General features: G+C 37.9%; 1 protein-coding gene across 1 annotated transcript in view; it reads right to left on the bottom strand.

Annotated features, from left to right (window-relative positions):
- The window catches only part of LOC126094836 (nucleolar protein 6), a 140,467-nt gene extending 129,604 nt beyond the window's left edge, over window positions 1-10,863 (bottom strand). The window contains exon 1 of the mRNA XM_049909433.1: window positions 10,731-10,863. Within this exon, the coding sequence (XP_049765390.1) occupies window positions 10,731-10,748 (18 nt within the window). The 5' untranslated portion in view covers window positions 10,749-10,863. The remainder of the gene's footprint in view (window positions 1-10,730) is intronic.
- Between the last annotated feature and the right edge of the window lie 1,657 nt (window positions 10,864-12,520).

Raw genomic sequence — 12,520 nt, 5'->3', positions numbered from 1 at the left:
TTGTGTGCCAAGCAATCTCCTTTTCTCACGAAAAGCAGATTGCTGTTTGATTGTATTTACTTACAACAGTAGTCCCTTAGGTATAAGCTATGAGAACTTGGGCTCAAAGCTATCCGCAATATGGCCAAGTAACCAACAGAGTCATACTTTACATCTTAAAGAACAATAACTTATTCCAAATTATAATACGTCACCAACTGGTGAAGAAGCTGATCATTTAAGGAGGTGGCAAACAAAATTCAGGTACCAGTTACGACTTATAAAGTAAAGTCTCAATCAAAATCAATCTCTCTCTCTCTCTCTCTCTCTCTCTCTCTCTCTCTCTCTCTCTCTCTCTCTCTCCAACACAACAAGGAGTATACAAAATACTTAAAGGCATTTCAGCTGTTTTTATTTGCTCACATACAAGGCGAAAAGAGGTACTTACCAAGATTTGTTAAAAACTGACAGCAGCTATGGTGAAAAGTGCTCTTAAGGGGTCCTCACATGTTCAATAATATTGCCAAACTGATCAGCTGAAGGCTGTCAATAATAGAAATACTGACAAGCAATACCGATGGCCCTCAAAATATTCTTCGTATTATCAACACATACTGACCGTGTGATGTCAAGTATTGACAGTTTGCCAATATTCTCCATTTAGATGTTGACAAAGCTTCATGAACCAGTCATATGGCACTAGTGTGCACCGTTTATGTTTCCAATTCGCCTTATGCACATCATTTCTCAAGTTCAATTTTTAATTCTTCTTCATATTCTAGGATGCTGTTAAAAATTAGCAAATAGCTTGCACAAGTTTCCACATGATCAGTGACAGCATGATATAGTTCATGTTTTTTCGACAAAAGTTACGGATTTATTATTAATAAGTGACAAATTTGCAGAAAATCATGTACTTCAAGAATTGATTTGCAGACTAGCACAAAAATTTCAAGAATTCCACCAATCTGTGCTATCATTGTGAAGCTTTTGGGGTAAATGTTGACTGGAACTTTTTTTGGAACTAGGCATCGAAAATCTGCAAGTGAGAGATAGGAAGGTCTGTTAAATGATTGGCTGCATGAGCTGTCTTACAGCATCCAAAGTAAAACCAAATCCCCACAGCTCTCAATCTGTTTATCTTCTGGGAGCAAAAGTTTAAAAAAAAAAAAAAAAAAAAAAATTTAATTCATTTTTGTTTAGAGGGCTCAACTGTATCAGCCTGAAATTCTCAGGAAGAAAGATTTTCCTCAGCTTAAAAACTGTTGGAGAAAGACAATATCACCAATTCATTTAAATTAATTTGGGAAAAGTCAGATGAAATTAGTGTCCAAGGACTTGTCAATTGTTACAAAAATAACAGAACCAACAGACAGATCTACAAAATGTGCGATTTCAGCCTGTAAACAAGACAGTATGCTGCAATGCATGTATAAATTTATGCATGACAATGGCTATTTTGTTGTCAATGTTTGTATAATCTTATTTGAGGAGAATGATGGACTGACAAAGTTCGTGAAGCGTACAGGCCCTTCATGATAGGTGTATTGGCCAGTTCAAAACCCTATATGTTGAATCCCTGATCAGCATATTGTCACAAATCTAACCACATGTTATGTGTCACTGGATCGGTGTTAGTTTCTCAGAAACAGTTGTTACAAAACAGCTGACAAAAACTTAGAATCACCACAGTACTAATTCTTTTTTTTTATTTATTTATTTATTTTTTCCCCCACTTCTCCCCCAATAATTTCTATTCAAATGATAAAAATACCTATACACGACAGTTGAGAACCTCTGCTAAGTATCTCAAGGGCTTAGAGACTTACCTAATAAAACAACACAGGGCCTGTGAACCTCTATTAAAAAACTAGCTAGCTTACAAAATTGGGAACCTGAAAAAGTTCGCCCAACATTGCCTAGAACACTCAGAACGCCCTTGGCGGGAAATATTAAAACGTCCACTACTGGTTGCCAGCTTTGACCCATGAGGTCATCAAGATGGTAGACATCAACATTTTGCACTTACGCAACATGGCGAGCATGACGTCACACATTCAAGAATTCAAAATACAAGTAGGTGAAACCATCCCATTATACAAAATATAATCAAAATAAATCGAAGAGGAACATGAAACCCAACGGGACAACTGCAGGAATTAGAGATTTTTGGGCAGGGACAAACAAAAGAATATCATGAATGAACAGCCTAGCCTGAAGCAGTAAACCCCTCTGAATAGATCGTCAAACATTATTATGGTGGCAACACCACATATATTAATTCCTAGTCTGCAACTTTAATTAATTTCATAAATTTTCCACAAGCTGACTGACTTCTTGGCCAGACCACACAACTTGAACTTTGCGATGTCATCACATCATCGCCCATTGCAACATGCAAAGACCTACTAATGAATTCCCAGACATATCCATAACCAATAATGCAACGCAAAAATTAAACACCTTACCATTAACCACACATCAACTAACAATTCCAAAGCCGCCCACAAATATATAGACAGTAACTGCCAACACTACAATTATTCAGTAACGTAGTTCAAAACATATAAATGCAATAAGAAGTAGTCAAGTAATATATAACACTGGACAAACTGGACTGCATCAGTCCAGTCACTTACTAACAACACTCAAAAGCAACTTTGAAACATCAACACAACACTAGAGAGCACCATCACATGCAATAAAATGTCGTCTTCAAACATGATCCATTTCAAATACACTGCGCAATCATGACAGCACATAGCACAAAACAAATACACCTCGAGTCAAAGGTGATGACTGGTACTACACATTTTGGGCAACCCATTACTTTTTAAGTAACTGGTAGCAGCAAAAACCTTAATGGAGCAACACAAACCATTAATTTGACTGTCACTTATAATCACTTCTCAACACATTACCAGTAAGTTTTTGTATGTCCTTTCTTTTGACTGGAGGTATTGGGGACCACAGCCATTCACCATTATAAGAAAATAAAACACCTACAGCCATCCTTATGATTTTGTAAATAAGGCTGCAGGCAATTAAGTATCTTACAATACCACTAGTACATCCTGTGATGCTCAAAAATATTGATTTGCACGTGAAAATTTAATGGGTAAAGGTAGGAAAAAAGCAATTGTAGAAATCTGATATTTTGTAGAGAAGAAAATGTTCTTTCAAATGGCAGTTAGTGCAAGTAAAAACTAACGGTCAAGAGAAGTTTCTATATAAGTTGTCAGCTTTGACCAGTGGTATATTGTTAGTGACTGCTGTGACATCACATTTTGGTGTATATATTCACAGTTTTGTTGTAAATTGGTTTAGCCAACAGACTCATCTTTAGCTTTGTGGAGGTCTATGTTAGGTTGGAAGATGACAAATGTAGAAATAAAAAATAAAACCTGATTATGGTCACATCATTATATTTGCCATATTGTTTAGACGTTTGTCACATTTCCTACATCACTGGTCAAAGGCGACATCATCTATCGAATAGTTCTCTTAATCCGAACCCTGTACCCTTTTGAGTTAAAAAGCCACTCATCTCTCCAGTTCTCCCCCCTCCCCCCCCCACTTCAGTCGTCTCATATACTATAAGCCCTCAAGTGACAAAACTTGCAGGTTTCATAATTTAAGATAATAAGTCAAAAAAGCTGTGCCTCATAAATCATCTATGTGAAAAGGGCACGATACGAACACCTGAAAGTAATTTTATCCTGACAAAATTTAATGACTCCTCCATGTGTTGTATTAAAATTTGCGAACTACAAGGTTTTTTATTTTTACCTTTTGTTGTTTGGCAAAACTGTAATGAAAAATGGGATAGAAATAAATGAAGCACATCTCTGAAGCTAGAGCACTTGACATAAAATCACTCAAATTCATATGTAGTAATTACTTCACAAAAAGATTCCGTATTGTGAGTGCTCAATAAATTTGAAATGTATGGGACATTTTGTAACAAAAGTTACATTAAAATTTGTGGCCTGTATTGTAAATACAAACAAGTTTCATAAGCTGAAATTTCCTGGTAGATTAAAACAGTGCGCTGGATTGAGACTCAAACTTTGGACCTTTGATTTTCATGAGCACATTCTCTATTGACTTAACTACCCAAGGACAACTCACTGCCTGTCCTCATAGCAGCAAAGCACTTGCCTATGAAAGGCAAAAGTCCCACATTCGAGTCTAGGTCCGACAAACAGTTTTAATCTGCCATGAAGTTCCACAGCTGTGTACATTCTGCTGCAGAGTGATAAATTCTTTCTGAAAACATCATCCAGTCTGTGGCTAAGCTAAGTCTCCACAATTCCCTTTCTTTCTGGGATGCTAGTCCTGCAAGTTTCGCAAGAGAACTGCTGTGAATTTTGGAAGGTAGGAGGTATGGTACTGATGGAAGTAAGGTGTGAGGACAGGGGGTATACTTGGTTATAGGATACCACCTGTCTATTTTGAACCGTGACATAGTTATACTGTGCCACGACGTGTTGTGTAAAGTCATCACGTCACGGTATATTTGTTTTGAAATGGAAGTGAAATGCTGTAGAGGGCACGGTGTGTGAAGAGGGTGAGTACTCTAGTAGTTTAATTATGCAGTGGTGATGTGTTTGTGAGGTCTGTTATAGTGTCATTTACTGTGTTACAGATGTCATGACGTGGAGTGTACATAATTACATGGTTGCACAATGGAATATATTGAGCAGAATGCTGTCATATGAAACAGATTACGTAGTAAAATTTGAACTGTACATTTAGGTGCTTTCTCAACTATCGAGTAAGTGGATTAATGTTCTTAATTAAATCATGGGAGAAGGCAGATGACTCAATGTTTATTGACATATAGAACATGTGACACTTTTAGTAATAAACATTGATCCACCTACCTTCTCCCATGATTTAACTATAAAAACATTGATCAACTTACAACGTTTACCGCAAACCATTTTTCATGGGTTCCACCATCTTGTTCTAGCCGACTCATCATTCATCATGTTCACCTCTCATAATTCACTGCACACACAAACTGTTACGAATTGCAGCATGCAACAGAAATGTCATTGACTGGAGACTGGGATACCAGCTTTTGTAGTTGTGTGGATGTTTAATGGTATCTTAGTCTAGGGTTGAGCTATATAGGTGAATTGGAGAGCAGGATATCGGATTTTGTAGTTGTGGGGAGGGGGGGGGGGGGAGTTATTGGTATCTCAGCCTAGGGTTGAGCTATATTGATGAAATGGAGATTTGGAATACCTTGATCTTATGGTGAGTTTAGAATGGTTTTGTAGGGTTTTAGTTTTGTGCAGTTTTGAGTGTTACGTTTTTTGCAGATTGCTACATTTTGAATGGTGGTGGTGTTTTTATTACTGAAAATTAGTGTTTTCACCCAGAGCCCCATTCTTTCAGTGGCTGGCCTGTTAATTTCATCAGATTTAGTCAGTGTACTGGTTCACATGTTATTTGCATTTTTATGGGTGTCATTGTCTATGTTTTGATCGCCATGTTGGATACTCTCAGAATAGGGGTTTTTAGCATGCATGGTGACGTTTGACATGGCGATGACTTCACTGGCCAAAGGAGACAGCTGATATCCCAGTCTTCGTTAATCCCAAAGACAGGTCATGAGTCACGTTTGGGTAGCTCAGTCAGTAGAGCACTTGCCCGTTGAAAGTAAAGGTCCCAAGTTGAAACTTTTGTCTGGCACACTGTTTTGGTCTGACGGGAAGTTTCATATCAGCGCACACTTCACTGCAGAGTGAAAAATTCTTTATGGAAGTATCACAAGTTGGTAATTATTTCTTACAGAAACAGTGTCCCTGAAGCTTTATAAGTGGTGGAGTGCCTTCCCCCAGGAATCTAGTTACTAACAGAACTTTAGTGTAGTCCAAAGTCTAAGTTAGGATGAAATCAGTCAAGCTGAAATCATTATAGGAACAGTAAGCTAGCTAAAGCCAGAGATAAATTCTGCCGAAATTTTTACAGAGGCGCAAACCATATTCAGAAAGGATAGATTAAATAAAGTAGGTGGTGGTGTGTTTGTGTCTGTTAGTAGTAGTTTGTAGTGAAGTTGAAATAGATAGTTCCTGCAAATTACTATGGGTAGAAGTTATACTCAATAGCCGTACCAAAATAATAATTGGCTCCTTCTACCGACCCCCCTGACTCAGATGATATAACAGCTGAACGCTTCAAAGAAAACTTGAATCTCATTACAAATAAGTACCCCACTCATACAGTTATAATTGGTGGAGACTTCAATCTACACTCGATTTTTTGGCGAAAATACATGTTCAAAGCTGGTGGTAGACAGCAAACATCTTCCGAAATTGTACTAAATGCTTTCTCTGAGAATTACTTTGAAAAATTAGTTCATGAGCCCACACGAATTGTAAATGGTTGCAAAAACACACTTGACCTCTTAGCCACAAATAATCCTGATCTAATAGAGAGCACCATGACAGATTCAGGGATTAGTGAACACAAGGTCATTGTAGCGAGGTTCAAAACCATATCAACCAAAACCACTAAAAATAAACGCAAAATATATCTATTTACCCAGCAGATAATAATTCGCTTGATGCTTTCCTGAGAGAGAGTCTCCATTCCTTCCAAGCTAATTATATAAGTGTAGACCAGATATGGCTTAAATTCAAAGATACTGTATCGACAGCAATGGATAGACTCATACCGCATAAGTTAATAAGAGATGGGACCGATCCACCATAGTACATAAAACACATCAGAACACTGTTGCAGAAGCAACAAACAAAGCATGCCAAATTCAGAAGAATGCAAAATCCCCAAGACTGGCTAAGTTTCATGGAAGCTCGAAATTTGGTGCGGACATCAATGCGAGATGCTTTTAATAGTTTCCACAATGAAATATTATCTCAAAATATGGTAGAAAACCCAAAGAGATTCTGGTAATATGTAAAGTACATCAGTGGCAAAAAACAGTCAATACTGTCACTGCGCAATAGTGATGGAAATGTTACAGAGGATGGTGCCACTAAAGCAGAGTTACTAAAGACAGTTTTCTGTAATTCCTTCACAAAAGAAGACGAAGTAAATATTCCAGAATTCGAAACCAGAACAGCTGTTAGCATGAGTGACTTAAAAGTAGATATCTTAGGTGTTGCGAAACGACTCAAATCACTTAAGAAAGGCAAGTCTTCCGGTCCAGATGGTATACCAATCAGGTTCCTTTCAGAGTATGCAGACACAACAGCAGCTTTCTTAGCAATCATATACAACTGCTCACTTGACAAAAGGTCTGTTCCTAAAGACTGGAAAGTAGCACAGGTCACACCAATATTCAAGAAAGGAAATAGGAGTAACCCATTGAATTACAGACCCATATCACTGACCTCAATTTGCAGTAGGAGTTTGGAGCATATACTGTACTCGAACATTATGAATCACCTTGAAGAAAATTACTTATTGATACATAACCCACACAGATTCATAAAATATCGTTCTTATGCCACACAGCCAGCTCTTTATTCCCTTGAAGTAATGAGTGCTGTCTACAAGGAATCTCGGATCAGTTCCATATTCCTAGATTTCCAGAAGGTTTCTGATACCGTTCCTCACAAGCGACTATTAATCAAATTGCCTGCATATGGAGTATCATCTCCGTTGTGTGACTGGATCCATGATTTCCTCCCAGAGAAGTCACAGTTCGTGGTGATAGACGGTAAATCATCGAGTAGAACAGAAGTGATATCTGGCATTCCGCAACGTAGTGTCATAGACCCTCTGCTGTTCCTGATTTACATAAATGATCTAGGTGATAATCTGAGCAGCCCCCTTAGATCTTTTGCAGATGACGCTCTAATTTACGATCGGAGTAAAATCATCAGACGATCAATTCCAATTACAAAATGATCTAGACGGAATTTCTGTATGGTGCGAAAAGTGGCAATTGGCACTAAACAAAGAAAAGTGCGAGGCTATCCACATGGATACTACAAGAAATCCGATACATTTTGGGTATACGATAAATCGCACAAATCTAAGGGCTGTCAATTTGACTAAATACCTAGGAATTACAATTATGAGCAACTTAAATTGGAAAGACCACATAGATAATATTGTGGGGAGGGTGAAATAAAGACTGCGCTTTGTTAGCAGAACACTTAAAGATGCGACAAGCCCACTAAAGATACAGCCTACATTACACTTGTCCATCCTCAGCTGGAATACTGCTGTGCGGTATGGGATCCTTACCAGGTAGGATTGACGAAGTATATCAAAAAAGTGCAATGAAGGGCAGCTCATTTCGTGTTATCGCGCAATAGGGGCAAGAGTGTCACTGATATGATACGCGAGTTGGGGGTGGCAGTCACTGAACCAAGGTTCCTTTGAAAAGGTTTTCTTTGTGGCGACATCTATTTACGAAATTTCTATCACCAACTTTCCCTTCCGAATGTGTAAATATTTTGTTGACACCCACCTATGTAGTAGGGAGAAATGATCTTCATAATAAAGTAAGAGAAATCAGAGATCGAACAGAAAGATTTAGGGGTTCCTTTTTTCCACTCGCCATTCAAGAGTGGAATGGTAGAGAAGTAGTATGAAAACGGTTTGATGAACCATCTGCCATGCACATAAGTGTGAATTGCAGAGTAACCATGTAGACGTAGATACTGAAATTGGCTAGTGTACAATATTAACCCTCCCTGTAGCATAAACTGAGGTCTTCACTAGATTGGAAGCTGATAGTACCATTATGAGAAATGCCAACAAATGTGAATACAAAATAATTATTGGAGTAATAGACCGAATGATAGTTAGGCCAATGTCTATGACCAATCCATATTGAATCAACTTTCCATTATAAAAATTAAAAGTCGAAGAAAAATTCAGAAATTCTGGAGCAGACAAAAAGACAAATCTTTGGTTGGGGTTGTTTGGGGGAAGAGACCAAAGGTTATCGGTCTCATCGGATTAGGGAAGGACGGGGCAGGAAGTCTGCCATGCCCTTTCAAAGGAACCATCCCAGCATTTGCCTGGAGCGATTTAGGGGAAACCACAGAAAACCTAAATCAGGATGGCTGGGCGGGGGATTGAACCGCCATCCTCCCAAATGCGAGTCCAGTGTACTAACCACTGGGGTCGACAGAAGCGTCCGATCCCACGCGTCTGCTTTGACCCGTGACGTAATGGTGTTGTGTGTAACGTCATGACGGCACGGAGTTTGGTTTGAGTGTGGCTGTCTCCAGTTCTGTTTTATCTTGTTTTATTTAATTTTCTGATCTGTTCGTTCTATCTCGTGAGATTTTTTTTTTAATTTAAAAACACTTATTACTTATTTTAATTATCTGTTTCCTCGAATTTCTGTTTTAGTTTATTATATTTATCTTTCTGATCTGTTCGTTCTATCCCGTGAGATTTTTTTTTTAAAAAAGACAAAAAACACTAATCAGCTACTGAAGCATCTTTATCTTCTATGGGTTGCAGGGGTTACGACCCCTGGGGAGGTAGGTGGGTATTCATGCATGGCTGTCTTCACTTACACGTTGTAGCTACGCAAGGCGTCTAAATTTGTTTATATTTAGTTTGCCCCCCACCCAAAACACCCCATTTCCCGCGATTGTCCCGTTAGTGTTATTAGGCTTCTTGTGGAAAGTGCGTGTGTTTGTTTTTGTTTCCGCCATATTTGTGACGTCATGGGTCAAAGCAGACGGGTGGGATCGGACGCTTCCGTATTTCCAACCACTGTGCCACCTCACTTGGTAAAAGACAAATCACCAAGGAGTATATTTTGGTGCATACTGTGTATATCACAAAAAAATGCAGACATTGGGAAGGAGTACTAAATGATTTCCAAATGAAAGGCATAATTTTTGAGCTGTCAAAAATCCCAAAACAGCATCTGAGACAGTTAATGTTAAAGATGCTGCCTATCACGCAAGACTGAATTCTTAATACTTGTAACATCCAATTAAAAACGTTAACGAAAAGGATGTCTTTGGCAACAGTGCATATAATATCCATTTCGAAATTACAGATGACTGCGTTGAAAAGTCATGATTACAATCAAAAAATTCCATTAAGTACTTTAGGAAAAGAAACTAGTTGAGGAGGAAAAGTATTTTGAACGTAAAGAGAAGGAATTTTAGACAGAGACAACTGCATACAAAGGCATATGAACATGCCTAGTAAATAATAGGTTCTTTGGGAAATTAAAATTCTATGTATCCTGATCCTTACGACCAGTACTATGCGGCGCTAAGTCATAGAATCATCCAACCAGATAGAATCAAGCATTCTGTTTAACTCGTTTACGTCTATAACACGTACAGCAAAAGCCGTTTTCACACATTCCAGTAATGCAAACAAATAAGCAAAGTTAAGCAGACTTTCGGAATTGCCACATAACATCGATTCCAACCCCAATGTGTTTCAAAGAGTACGGAACACGGTATAGAAAAGCAATATGGCATTGGACACAGCCTACGTTTCCCCTTCTAGTCTCAAATGAAAGTCCTGTACATCAAGAACTGCACGACTTCACCACAGATTTTTTGATTATTTACAGCAATTGACTACATACAGACAGATTAGAACATATTACAGAAAATAGCGCTGTTGTTCTATATCTGGTAATGTAACTCATCAAATAAAATACTAGTGACGCGGGTAAAGTGGTTTGCTGAAAATAAAGGAAAACACGTCATATAAGCAATCAGTAGTTGCTTGGCACCGATTTTTCCTGCAACATAGTCTTCCATAACTTCTGTACAAACCATTTCTGAAAGCTTCATTGATGGAATTCGAAAGTAACCGGCCACAATTCACAATTTGTAACAACATAAACACACAACCCACGTGCGCTTTCCATAACATAAACACATGTTAAAAGTTAAAGCGTCACCAAAGACTACGCCACAAAGATATTCCAACGCGCCTTAATTAGAACCTACGCTACTTCTAAACATGTACTTTAGCTTGCTCGAAGGCATCGATAGATGTCCCTGTTGTTAAGGGAACGAGTCTTAAGGCGGCGCCAGGCATCCCGCATATGGGGATTACCAAGCGCCTCTTCGCTGAACTGCAGCTAGTGTGGTAGGGTCCCTTACTGCTTTCCGAACGAAAATCGACCAATGTTCACCGTGCCTGCTCCGTATCGGTCTTTATTCCCACTTCAAAGGGAGCGAATAGTCGCTAAGCAGTGCTTTGGATTCACGTCACCATATTCGTGCTATTGCAAATGCTCTTGGATAAACAATTTTTTTTATCAATAATGACTCATTGTAACTTTTTGTGTAGTTATGATATAAAATTTTTCATAGCGCGCTATTGGGATTAATTAAGTCTGTTACACATGTGATTATTTTCGTTGACATAGTGAATAATCAGCAGTTATGTTATAAATGATAGTAGTGCACTTTGGGGTTAGGTCACTGTACCCAATGAATAAGTCACTACCTAGAAGCTTTAATTATGTTGACATCAAAAGTAGTGCATATTACATTTTTATTTATTTGCTTTTTAACTTGAATGGCTTTTTAGTTTTGAAGCTATACAAAAACGAACAAATGGTATAGAATTCGTCTATTCTTCTGACCATCACTATTACTCTACCGATTCTCCACATACTACAGAATATCACACTGTTAATGATGTTGTTAGTCTATTTAAATAAACTTTATTTAAAAAATACTGTCTGCAATATAAAATGTTTGGTAGCTTTTTGATCACGGCAGTGCAAACCTCTGGGCCTATTTTGGAAATAAGTTGTGGTATAGTTTTGAACAGGTAGTGAAAGCTTTTAAAGTGTCGTCTTTTGCCAGAAATGTGAGATTAACGGCAGGTCACTGAAATTGCCTTTCCCCAATTCGTATTTATCTTCACTATAATTAATTCTGTAAAAAGTTCGTTTGCAGTCTGCAGATTTTTTCGAATCGTCCAGAAAATTTCTTTAACAAATCTGACCTTATGTGTGTGTGTGCGTGCGTGCGTGCGTGCATGTGTGTGTGTGTGTGTGTGTGTGTGTGTGTGTGTGTGTGTGTGTGTCACTATGCTTATAACAAAACCATTATTTTAACAGAATCCCTCTGTTAACAAACGAAAATTTGTTATAGATGAAATTCTCGATAAATAACTGTTTGTGACTGATGAATTATTTTTATTTTGAGGAACATTGAGAGGTGGTTATATTTTACATTCTGGTGGTTGAAAGTTCGTGACAAAAGCACACATAATAAAGAGACATTTCGTACATAATGAAAAACATTAGAGTTGATGGTAAAATTAATGAGCAGTAACAAACAGTTGTTTATCGTTTCGCCTGTCATGTATTGACAGACAAGTGAGCATCTCGCCCACAAGAAAATAAAAACAAATATTTACTTTGTATTAGGGGGACAAAATGGAAAAATCACTTCACACTTACAGTATGTTAGTTATAATAAAAACTATTATTTCATCAGACTTTTTCTGTAACTAGATATGCACTAAAATGGTAGCTGGTGCAAATATCACATCACAAAGGATGACACGTTTCTCTGATTTGGTTCAGTGACACTGTCTACTT

The sequence above is a fragment of the Schistocerca cancellata genome, chromosome 8, assembly GCF_023864275.1.
Source record: "Schistocerca cancellata isolate TAMUIC-IGC-003103 chromosome 8, iqSchCanc2.1, whole genome shotgun sequence".
NCBI lineage: Eukaryota > Metazoa > Arthropoda > Insecta > Orthoptera > Acrididae > Schistocerca > Schistocerca cancellata.
Note: the sequence above shows the minus strand (reverse complement) of the source record. Positions and strands in the feature narration are given on the sequence as shown.